The sequence below is a fragment of the Wolffia australiana genome, chromosome 15, assembly GCF_029677425.1.
Source record: "Wolffia australiana isolate 7733 chromosome 15, ASM2967742v1".
NCBI classification, from domain to species: Eukaryota; Viridiplantae; Streptophyta; class Magnoliopsida; order Alismatales; family Araceae; genus Wolffia; species Wolffia australiana.
The window spans coordinates 11167702-11180473 of record NC_135849.1 but is presented as its reverse complement, the minus strand read 5'-3'; the positions used below and the strand labels follow the sequence as shown (position 1 = coordinate 11180473).

General features: G+C 37.3%; 2 protein-coding genes across 3 annotated transcripts; one reads left to right on the top strand and one right to left on the bottom strand.

The window, feature by feature from the left end:
* Positions 1–1909: 1909 nt before the first annotated feature.
* On the top strand, positions 1910–3294 carry PRPL35 (Ribosomal protein L35). Its single transcript, XM_078587374.1, has 3 exons — positions 1910–2246; positions 2545–2661; positions 3041–3294. The coding sequence occupies exons 1-3, from the start codon at positions 2001–2003 to the stop codon at positions 3116–3118; spliced, it is 441 nt and encodes a 146-aa protein (XP_078443500.1). The 5' UTR covers positions 1910–2000; the 3' UTR covers positions 3119–3294.
* Positions 2965–4381, bottom strand: LOC144712943 (protein DOG1-like 4). 2 transcript variants are annotated; one of them, XM_078587373.1, is made up of 2 exons: positions 3603–4381; positions 2965–3338 (listed from the first exon to the last, which is right to left on the bottom strand). In XM_078587373.1, exon 1 carries the CDS (start codon positions 4232–4234, stop codon positions 3605–3607), a length of 630 nt encoding a protein of 209 aa, XP_078443499.1. In that variant the 5' UTR covers positions 4235–4381; the 3' UTR covers positions 2965–3338; positions 3603–3604. The 2 variants fall into 2 exon arrangements, with proteins under 2 accessions (XP_078443499.1, XP_078443498.1); XM_078587372.1 differs by lacking the exon at positions 2965–3338 and adding an exon at positions 3353–3541.
* Between the last annotated feature and the right edge of the window lie 8391 nt (positions 4382–12772).

The following is a 12772-nucleotide window of genomic DNA, read 5'->3' as shown; positions in this document are numbered from 1 at the left end:
GTTGAAGAAGAAGAGTTGGATATCCAAGAGCAATGTGATCGCGTGGACACTTCTAGAGGCCGGGCACGTGAATGGCTTCAGAACGATCTCAAAGTGAGCAGGTCAAGGGTGGAACAAGTTCCCCATAACGTACATGTGATTTTTTATTATAAATATCGATTGAGAATCGAATAATGCTTCCGCATCCATGGAAAAACATGTTTTTCATGGTTGAAACAAGGCACTAAATCGAACAGAATCTGCATCACCTGCCCCCACTATGGCGCCCGCTGGTGCGTTTCTACCACTATCTCCATCGTAATTAACCGCATTATTTTGTTCATCTGATCCACGCCACTAGTGCCATCGTTATCAATAGTCACCCAACACTCCCAAACCATTGGTTAGGGTACTAGTTAGAATTAATTAGTAATTCTAATAACCAATTTACATAAATATTCCCAAAATTATTTTAAAAATTTTGAATGAATTAGGTAAAGCAGGATTAATTCTTTCTCGCATTCTAAGAATTATTTTGAATTATTTTTACTAGTTCTCTTGTATTAACTTAGAAATTTAATTTAACTAATATTTACTGGTTTAATTTTATATATATTATAAATATTTAAAAATCTAGAAATGAAAATTAAAGGTAAAATTCACTTATTTAACACTTGTTCCAGTGGATTTGACCCTCGCTTGCCTTGTGCCTGTAAGGAAATCATATATGTTGTCGTGTAAACCAGAAGCCTGAAATAACATAATTACCTTAATTTTTATTATCAGACTCATATATGAAACTTATGAAAGTACCCGACATATTTTTGTCTCTTTTCATTTTTTCCTTGGATTGGCCCATTTGGGGCCCATCCCTAGTCCTACTTTGGAAGGATGTTAGCCTCTTGTGAAACATAAGAGAAACTACATCTGTTGGGTGTTTTACTAATCTCCTTTCATTCCCTTTGTCTTCCTCATTTTATCCACTCTCTCTCTTGGTTTATTCATCCTTTGGTTGTTCCCTTGAAAGGAAGAGATGGTGAGAGGGAGGGAGAAAGAGAGAGGGAGAGGGAGGGAGAGACAAGAGAGAAGAAGGGAGAGGGAGAGCAGAGATAGAGAGAGAGCGCGGGGGAGCGAGGAGAGAGAGAAGAGAGGGAGAGAGGGAGAGGCAGAGGCAGAGAGGGAGAGGCAGAGGCAGAGAGGGAGAGAGAGGGAGGGGGAGAGGCAGAGAGGGAGAGAGAGAGGGGGGGAGAGAGGGAGGGGGAGAGGCAGAGAGGGAGAGAGGGAGGGAGAGACAAGAGAGAGGGAGAGAAGAGATAGAGAGAGTGAGGGGGAAAGAGAGGAGAGAGGGAGGGAGAGAAGGAGAGATAGAGAGAGAGGGAAATGGAAAGGGAGGGAGTGAGAGAGAGAGAGAGAGGGAGGGAGAGAAGGAGAGATAGAGAGAGAGGGAAATGGAAAGGGAGGGAGTGAGAGAGAGAGAGAGAGGGAGGGAGAGAAGGAGAGATAGAGAGAGAGAGAGAGGGAAATGGAAAGGGAGGGAGAGAGAGAGAGAGCGAGAGAGAGAGAGAGAGAGGGAGGGAGAGAAGGAGAGAGAGAGAGAGGGTAAGGGAAAGGGAGGGAGTGAGAGAGAGAGAGGGAGAGGAGAGAGAGAGACAGAGAGACAGACAGAGAGAGAGAGAGAGGGAGAGGAGAGGAGAGAGAGAGAGAGAGAGAGAGACCATAAAAATTCCATTTTTATGGGCTTCTCTGAGCTTTCTCTGTCCTACCCAAAAACCATCGGACCGATTCCAAGCCCAAACACCTCAAAATCCAGTCCAATAAAGCCCACGAGACACTCCCAACTCATCCAACGGTCCAGAATCCTCCACCTCATCACATCCGCAGCGAGGCCACAGAGAGCCAGAGCTAGAGAGAGAAGATTAAGGATGGGGTCTATACTCTATGCTCTTCATCATCCGCCACCTCGGAATCTCATCTAGACCAGAGCTCTCGCCCCCTTCCCCATCCGAGGAGGAGGCGCGACAATGGCGGCCTCCATGCTCAGACTCGCTCCTCCGCTCTCCTCCCCCCTCTGCAAGCCCGCTGCTCTCCGCCTTGCCCTTCTCTCTCGCGTCGCTCTCGCAGGGAAGAACGGCCTCGGCTCCTCCAATTCCTTGTGCGGCGCGCCTTTGGTTCTTCCCAAAGCAATCTCCCCTCTCGAATCGTCCTCTTCCCCTCGGACTCGTCTCACCGTCTTCGCTTCCAAGGGCTACAAGATGAAGACTCACAAGGTAAGTTTCTTCTATCCAATTCTGCTCGATTCCGTTGTTCTCTTCGATTTCTCGCCCAATTTTTTGCCCTAATTTTATCCAGTTCTGCTCGATTCCGTCGTTCTCTTCGATTTCTCGATTTCTCGCCCAATTTTTTGCCCTAATTTTATCCAATTCTGCTCGATTCCGTCGTTCTTTTTGGTTTCTTGATTTCTCGCGCGATTTTTCGACCTAATTTTATCCAATTCTGCTCGATTCCGTCCTCTTCGATTTCTTGATTTCTCGCCCAATTTTTTGCCCTAATTCTGAGTCTCCGCAGGCGTCGGCGAAGCGGTTTCGTGTGACCGGGCGCGGTAAAATTGTCCGGAGGCGCGCGGGGAAGCAGCATCTGCTGGCCAAGAAGAACACCAAGAGGAAGCTCCGCCTGTCTAAGATGGTATGTACGAGAAATGCGGTGAATCGGATTGCGAATTCCCTTTCAGATGACGATTACCGCTTGTTTTTCTTGAATAGTTATCATGTTCAGTGGTTCTTGAATGATCTTATTTAATGTAGCTTCAAATGGTCTGTCAATGGTCTTGTCCGAAGTTTTCTGCATAATCCTCATTTCTCTGAAATAATGTTCTTGTTCAATTTCTGAAGAACACAATCCCTCGTCAGATTTGTTGGTCATGTCGATTTGGTTCTATGTTTCTTCGAGGAAGTTCTCATATAACTCGTACTAAACTTCACATCCTACTTTTTCAAATCTGTAAAGTTTCTTCTTCTTGCTCGGATTACTCGAACTAATGTTCTTGCTGTTTTCTCGATTACAGCTTCAGGTAGACCGGAGCGACTACGACAACGTGATCGGAGCTTTGCCTTACCTGAAAGTCAATCGGAAGGCGAAATGAGCGCTCCTCTCTTCCCGTATCTTATTTCATAGTTCTTCCCAATCAGTTGATTTCAGCATCAGACCAGCTCCTTTTCCCCCCCCCTCTGAGTTCATCTTCTTTTTTCCCTGTTCTTGACCGACTTGCTTATGAGGAATTTCAATGCAGAATGATCAACAAAGATAACGATCTCAAAACTTTCGTGCTCTTGAACGATCAATAAAGCAAACGATCTGAATCGCTGAGAACAAGAAAGGAATTTAATGCAGAATGATCAACAAAGATAACGATCTCAAAACTTCCGTGTTCTTGAACGATCAATAAAGCAAACGATCTGAATCGCTAAGAACAAGAAAGGAATTTCAATGCAGAATGATCAACAAAGATAACGATCTCAAAACTTCCGTGTTCTTGAACGATCAATAAAGCAAACGATCTGAATCGCTAAGAACAAGAAAGAAATTTCAACGCGATGATCAAAATTGAAAAGATGCGAGGAACTTACCGTCAGGCCTGGCGCATCGTTCCCCAAGCGCGGATCCGGATTTGGAGATGAGTAGAAGCGACGAGCAATTTCACGACCTTCTCGGGGCTGAGAATTCGCACCAATCCCTTGGCAACGGCGACGCGAAGAACATCCGCTCTATCCAGCAACAATCGAAGAGATCTCAGCACAGATCCTACCACCGCGTCCTGCTCAGGCGGATACGCCCCGTCGCTCAGCTCCGCGGCGCGCCTAACCACCGCCACCACCACCGGAGTCGCCATAGCCTCTTGCAAACTCGCCATCTCCCGCGACAGCCTCTCCTCCTCCGCCGCCGCCTCGACTCGCAATTCCATCACCGCCGCCGCCTGATCGCCGCTGCCTCCGGCGGCGTCGAGTAGGCGGAATGCCAAAGACGGCCTCCCGCCGCCGATCCAAAGGAAGGTCCTCTCGAAGGAGGTCATCCATGGCGCCGCGAAGGCCTGGAGAACGTCGCGCTCCGCCAGGCGCCGCCGCTCCAGGTAGTAGCTCTTGTAATGGCTCAGCGCGAGATCGATCAGTTCACCGATTTCGCCTTCTCCTCTGCTCGCGGAGGTCAGATCGCGCAAGATCTGCTCCAGCCTCCTCATCCAGTCTCCGTAGAACGCCTCCATCGATCGGATGATCTTCAATCTCGCTCGATGATCATCGTGTAAATCGCGCCGAGGAAGAAGAAGAAGAAGAAGAAGAGATCGAGGCGGGAAATTGACCTTTCGTTTTCGCAAGAGTCTTTCTGTTTCCGAGACGTTGTCCGTTTGTCAGTACCGCCTATGAAGAAAATCGAAATCGTTCTTGGTCTCTCTACGTCATCCTTGTACAGACGGATGACGAGGGCGATTCCCTCGTTGTCTCTCTTCGGTACGACTGATGACGATAACGTTGACGAACCGTTTTGGGTGACGAGGACGAATAGTTTGACTTGATGACGTTGACTCGGACATTTTCGAGCGTGATTCTAGCTTTCGTACCTCGTCATCATACTACGTCCAACAAAGTGTGATTCTACCTTTTAGATGAACTATTCATCTGACTTGAATGTGTTTTAATTAGTTGAGTCAGGATAACATAATCCGTCATGAATAATGTGAACTTCATGCTCTAGTATTCTTCTCCTCAATATCATCAAAATGTTATAATACTCTTTAAGGTAGGTAGACTCATACATCAGCGTATAACAACTCTAACATATCATTGACACTCTATTTATAATATTGGAGACATGAGTACTTTGTCCTTAAGGTTCAATCAGTGATTTACATGTAATTTTTTAGTCAAATGCACTAGCTATGCATCCCATGCATCTTAGTTCTCTACCTTTTACCAATGTTCAGTAAGCTCATAAAGATAAGCCTTATTAACGTACGTATTGATCTTCATAGAAGCAATATTAGGTTAAGATAGCTGTAAGAAACATCCAATATGTTTATTCCTTTAATGTTGACGCCAAACAAGCTATTCATTTCTCAAATAAATAGAACAACTATGTTTCTAAATAGTTAGGCAATATACAAATCTATTTAAAACAGATGTGATGCTTTGTGTTTCGCTTGGAACATAATGATCTTTCACACCATAGTTCAAATATTTTTTGTTGCACATATCATTTTTTTGATAAGGCTACCTTAATGTGTTTTGTACTCTTGTTCTTATGAAGGAAATGCAACACCTTCTCATTGGTCATACCTACTAAGGGTTTTGGGATATTTCCTTCTAAAGATATACCCTTGAGGTTCCTCATCAAATAAAGTATGATAAATAAAGTAATTAAATGATGAGGTCAATGCTAAATTGAAGGTAGAATTATTATCCAAGAAGATCTCACTTCTTAGTCAATTCAATCTTCTTAGCACATCATCATATGTAGAATATCCCTCGACCATTTGAGCATTAAATAGACTCTTGAGGTTGTACATCCATAAGTCCTATTATAATCGTTAAAAGAATATCATATAGTTGTTTCATGGCATTAAGTTCTATGTCTTAACACTTCTTCAATAATGAAATCTTCACTTAGAAACACATCATAGTGAAATATTCGCTTAGAAATATTTACTCATATCCCAGCAGCGACCTCTAATGTTGTCTCAACATGAGGATCTTTAGGAAGGATGAAAGCTAAAAGTGTATACTTGACGACTATCACCAAGTTATAAAGCACAACATAAATTATATACTTGTCAAATAAGTTGAATCAAACATGTAAGTTATTTTGTTACTTGATAATGTGAGAAATCAGAATTCTCCTAGTGGGGATCAGAGTCTTAACTATTACATCATAACTAGGAGTACACTCCATCAATCATAATATATTTATGAGAATCCATCTCATGAGACTTTTAACTTAATGAAATATCTGATTATACTTCCACCCCTAATGCTCATGCCGCCTGGAGTACGCCCCCATCAACCGCCGAGTTCAGTGTGAGCAGTACCTACGCTACTTGACGGGAATAGATTTGGGTGCAGCCTGAAGTACATTCCACTAAACTACATGGTTTCTATACCCCAGCCTTGAGCCATACTCTACTACTTAGTCCAACTATTGAATAATTGGGCCTGGAGTAGGCTCCACCAGCCCAACATAAAGTGATTTTTATCTTAACACTAAAACAGAGGACCATGCTTGAGTTCTTTGATCTCGTCATAAGTCTCAGAGTTTAATCAAAAGGTTTATTTTTGGTCTTTACTTTTGTGACGAGAACTATATAATATCTCATATTACATTTGCCTTCATCTATGACATAGAAACATTATATGTGTATCATGTGTGGTGTGACAATGTAAGTGTATCTTGACTATAAACCATAATAAGTATTATAAGCCCAAACTGTAGGGATCTTACATTAGGTCATCTAGATTTTCTAGATTTTGATTACATCCAATATTCCACAATATAATTTTATAAACTATAAATCAGATAAAAATGTAATAAAATAAAACAATTAGTCATATTAAATCATTACTTTTACAAACATGACAATCATATAAAAAAATAATCATTTAAAAACTTTAAAAAAGAACTTGAATTGAATTTGGAAATTTTATGGACATCAAAAAATTAACTATTACTTTATTTTGATCAATAAAATCAAATACTCATTTCTCCTTATTTTTGGTGGAATTTATTTGAAATGAAACAATTTAGCTCAACAGTGGTTCCATTTATATGTGTGACTTGATAGAAATTAAATATTTAAATTTAACCGTTAATGTAAATAAATAAATAATAAAAACTTATTGATTTTCCACGGTTTTTTGGAATGATTTTGTGAAAAAAATATTTTATTTCTATTTTTTCCAATCTAAGCATTCAATTATTTTTTTTCTAGAGAATGCTATTCTATGTGAATTCTTCAATATATTTCTTGAGTATTCTTGAAATATGAAGATTTGGAACACATGCTTAAAGACTAGTGTTGTTCATCTTATGATCCTGTCATCATTCAAAACTTCAGATCATGCGTTCATTGACTTGATCATGTGGATACCACATATATTATAATGAATATAAGAAATTAATCAAAATAGAACAAGAAATTCAATGTGATTGGCATTCTGGCCACGTATATTTATATCATCATGTTAACACAGACACGATAGCGTTCATAGTCTTTATCTTAATAAATCCCATCATTATAATTAAAATATATTTCATTTCTATACATTCAATTTTAAGAACCATAATTATTTCCAAATGTATTATTCTAATCAATTACCATGAGTGAGTCACATTAATTACTATTTACAAGTGATAGCTGAATAATATCTACTAATTAATATAATTATTTAAAGAATAATAAATTAATCTAACAATCTAGACTTGTAAAATGTAAACATTTATAAAAAATAACTTTATCACCTAAAATTTACAGTACCATCATTTAAGAAATATATGCAATCTTGTCTATCAATAAAATAGGATACATCAATTTTGAGTAAATGAAATATATCAAGTATGTATGTGTACCATTAAAATTAACCAATAGGAGATTCATATGTAAATCTCCAATTAAGCTCTCTGATATCTTAATGAATATCACTAAAGTTTGTTCAGACGAACAAACCACAAAATTACTATAGTTATTCTTGCATGAATTTTTCATCAAGATATAAACTCTCTCTGGATTATATATCCTCATGAGGTATTAAAACAATATGAGCAATGTACTTGTGAAAGACCTTTGGCAATAATCCTTTTGCAAGTGAACCTGCTGCCATGGGGTTTTTCTTGATATGCTCCATGTATTAATAGTCATCATTATCTCTTCTTTTTCAAAACAAGGATGTTGATTTCAATGTTTTTTTTTTCAATTGTTGAGCTCCTTTAGTGTTGGAAACACCCAGGTTTATGATGGATTTATCCAAACAGTTTCCAAGATCTGATGTCTCATATCATTCTATAAAATCACGATGCCATAATGGAGGATTCTATAAGTTCTATCTTTACTTATCCAGTATACAGATCATATTTCTTACATGAAACATATCCCAAAGTGGGTTTTCTGTTGTGAAGGTATCTTAGAAAATCAGAATTTGAATATACAATGCTTTTAAAATAATCTAAATTATTTTATGTGAGCTCATTTTTTTTATTCATGATATGACATGAAAATATTAGCTTTTTTTTAATGCCCCATGCCTGAATTATTCAAATATCAACCAAGTATACCAATTATATGGAAAGTTTTTGTAAATGTAAAAACTGATACGTACATGAGAGTTCCCAAGACTGATCCTTAAGGGATCTGTTGCATCTCTTGAATTTTAAAAAATATTTCTCTGAGACTTTTTGACATGAAACATATATCATTTAGCAATATTATTATCCAAAAGTTAATGTAAATATATGTGGCCGGCAAGCCAATCACACATTCCACATCTCGTTCATTATTCACTAATACAATGCATTCATTATAGTGCACAAGTAATGCTTATAATGAAGTCTTAGAATACATAATCTAACTAAGGGAACTATAATGATATCATAATATGGAGATCACTAGTCTTTAAGCATGTGTTCTAAATATTCTTATTCAAAGGATACTACAGAATGACATAAAATATCTGGATAAAATAAAGTATCTAGTTTCACTATTATGACGAGTATGGCCTATCATCCAGCCATTAGTGTAGAGATACTAAGGATATAATGTGGACTCTCTTTTGATAGAAAGAGTTCATTGAATTGATAATTATGAATCCCTAAAATTTATTATGACAATTAATCTAATTTGGTTCACATCTGGGTTCTGCAAATGAACCTTTGAACTAAGACACTGATAACATTATGCTTTTATACTTGTTTTTTACCACATAGTTTTATATTTTCACTAGAATTATTCAACATTTAAGGATAAAATCAGAAGGTTATGATCTATTTTTCTAAGCTCTATTTTTATATATTTTTTATTGACTTTTTTAGACGAACCCCACTTGACTCCCAAGAGTTAAGTGGATTTCTCACATCTTCTTGGAGTGTTATTTGAAAAAACAGGACTTAGGTAAATAAAATGGTGGATTTGGGATAAAAATGGGATGAAAGGAGAAAACTAAGCCATCTAATAGATAATAATAAAAGGCCGAATAGAAAACAGGCCCAATCTAGAAGCCCAATCAAACCTCCTTTAAAGAGTGGGTCAACTAAAGGCAAGAATTGTAGAACTAACTCACAATTTAAATTTGAAAGGCTTTTTTCTAATCTGGAAACGTGGGTCCGGTTTGGAAATCAAGAAATCCAACCTCTCCAAACCCTTGGAATTACATCCCATCGCTGGATGAGTTAGGGCACTTCTATTTATTCTCATCTCCCCTCTCTTTGTATTTGATCTTGGATTTCTACTCCCAACTTGTTGTTGGAGGCGTAGTGCGTCAGATTTATTTTATCCATTATTTTTATACAAGTGTGTGGGAGAGAGAGTTCAAGGATTATCAAGATTCTTGGAGAAATAACACCACTTTGCCTTTGGGAGAAGTGACAACAAGGTTCATGTGATCTCCTGAATGTTGGATTTTATTTTTATCACCTTTTTTCATATAGATAAATATCTCATTGTATAGACTAGACTTAAAGCTTTCCAACGCATCAAACATCACTGAAAAAAGCCTCTTGTAGCAAAAGTTACAGCATTTTCACTCAACTACCCGGTACAAATTGCGGCCATGGTTTTCTTCAACTTTAAATATTATTTCATGCCCTCAAAGTTCTCTAAAAATTCCAAAAAAATTATATTTAAGTATTAGAACTTATCTAAAAAATATATGTATTTCATTTATTTAAAAGTGTTTTGACTAGTTTTCATTTATTTCATTAATTTTCCTAATTTAGAAATACTTTGAAATCCAGAAAAATATAAATCACCCAAATAATTATTTTAAAATATATTTTAAATGCAATTTACTCTCTCATTAGCTGCTCCTTGTGGATTAGATCGTTACTTACCCTATTCTAAGTAAGGAAAAGTTGATAAATAGTGTTGCATAAGTGAGAGCCTTAAAATGACTTATTTAATCCAAATTATGTTTTATCAGACACCATCGACATCTTGAGGATAGATGGATGAAACTTAATTATGAGTTATGATTTCTTATTCATCGAATTCCAAACCATGTTAGCTTAGTTCCAGCAAGATGTTTACAAATATGATAGAGTGGTTAAGATGGGATCATCTGTCCTCGATATAAGATGATAGAGCTCTAGGAAGATGATGCAATGAAATCCTTAGGGGCGTAGTGGAATGTCATAGACTAGTTCTCTAATGATTTTTGAATGCATCAGTACTCAGTTCAAATACTTATTAAGTTTTAAGAGTTCACCATACTCTAAATATACTAGTAGCATCATGCAGATGAGGGACTATACATACATGTGAACATGAGGCATAGCTTGACATCCCACAAGCTAGAGACTCAACCTTAAATTGATATCATTAATTAATCTATATGATGATATAGTTAACTAATTTTGGATACCGTTAAAGGTTATTAGGTCACTAGAGCTGTTGACAAGAGATATACATGGGCCTATATTCTAACTTCAAGAACAATTTTTTTCTTGAATATGATGTTGAAAATTCCATAAAAATCTGAAAATTTTCATAAAATAATAATAAAATTTTTAAAAAATATTTAATTATTTTGAAAATTTTAACACACACATTTGATAATTTAATCAAAGACAACACTCATTTTAAAATATTTAGTTGTAAATGTTATTAATTTAATAACTAGGGTGTTATCATTTTCATTACTCGGAAATAATTAAATCTAGTCAACAAAGATTAGTCAAACTTATTGAAATGAGTGTTGAACTACAGTGACCAATAATTACATGGTATTAAAACTCATTAAAATATTAAAATAAGTCTGGGCTTATATTTCAACACAAGAAAATTACATCAAAATACTAAATTCTTTGGAAAAATAAAATTATCACTTTAAAAATTCAATAAACCCCAAAAATCATATAAATCAATCAAATATATATTCTTAATTATCAAAGTATTTAATTTAGGAAATTGTTTTTGAAAAAATAGTACATATATCAAAAATAAAAAACTAATAATTTAATTCTAAAAATATAATAAACCATTAAAATATTTAAATATATATATCATAAATATAAAATTATTTTATCATGAAAATAACGTTAGATAATTATGCTAACATACGAGAGAATTACTAAATTTTAGAATCTCATTGTAAATTTAGAATCCTTGACATCCACAGGATTTACAATATTATATGGCATGAGTAGATCATCTTTGTAGTGAGAGATACGAACATATATTTTTACCATAACGAAACAGAATCTATATTTTTTATCTTACTTTTTCCCCTTGTGTATAGGTGGAGAAAATTTTATTATATGGGAAAACTGTTGGGTTCTAGAGGCCTTGACATGGATGAAGACGAGGATTCCACGCAACGGAAGACACGTAACGGATTCATAACGACATCATTAAAATAATGAAACGAATTACCTTTGCACGGTTTGCATCCGTGCTTTCTTGGATCCTGAAGCGAGACGAGTCGAGCTACTCAAATGTGCAGCCTCTAGATGTATCCACATGATCCTCGACACATTGGATCTTCTTTTTCTCTCGACAAGCCCGTTCTACCTCCACCGTCGTCGTTACGCCATTCCGATCGCATCGGGATGGAGAGGGGGTGTGGGGAGAGGAGAGAAGAAGGGGAAGGCCCCTGAAAAATTCTGGCCTGGGTGAATTTTGTCCAGGGCCTTCCCCTTTATATACTATGTGGGTATTTTTCATAAAACCCCCAAAACTTAAGTATATCTTCTGACATCCGAAAGACCATATGCGTGTGACTCTCTAGGCCCATATATCAGTCTAGTTTATGACTCCAACAGCCCAATAACCTTTATTGGCCTTCCAAATTAATTAGCTATATCATCATATATATTAATAAACGTCGGATCGATTTAGCCCAATCGATAGGTTGAGCCTCCAACATGTGGGGTACCAAACTACACCTCGTAATCTAGAAGATACAAAGGAGTGTGTATCGGCTCACTCATGGAACATGTTCGTCATTGGTTACCGTGTATGTATAATCCTCATCCACTTGACACTCATTGGATGACTTAGGGTATGGTCAACTGTCAAACCCTAATCAGTCATCCAAGTTAGTACTGATGCATTCAAAAATCATCGAAGAACTCTTCTCCAATATTTCATTGTCTTGGCCAAGGACTTCATTGCATCGTCTTCCTTGAGCTGTCACCTCTTATACCGAGGGTGGACAATCCCATCTTGACCACTCAATCAACTTGGCGAACTTTTTTATGCACCCGAGCTTAGACCGTTTAGAATCCCATGATTAGAGATTTGTTGGCCATAGTCAAAGTACAGCCGTCCATTCACAAGACGTCTTTGGTTTCTCAGGTCTAAGGAACACTTACACAACTGATGTACACGATGTGGCCGAGATCGATCGGCACGTGTTACAACACAAGGGAAACAAAGGTTCATTCAATGATGTGAAAATGACAATTAAATGTTCTCCTAAAGTCAATGAATTAATACTTGGCAGCACTGACAAATTCGGGCGGCCAATTAAAGTGGCGGAGTTTGATTAATCAAAATCACTCCTCAATGTCCCTATGGACCAACTAGACGATTAAGTAATGAGAG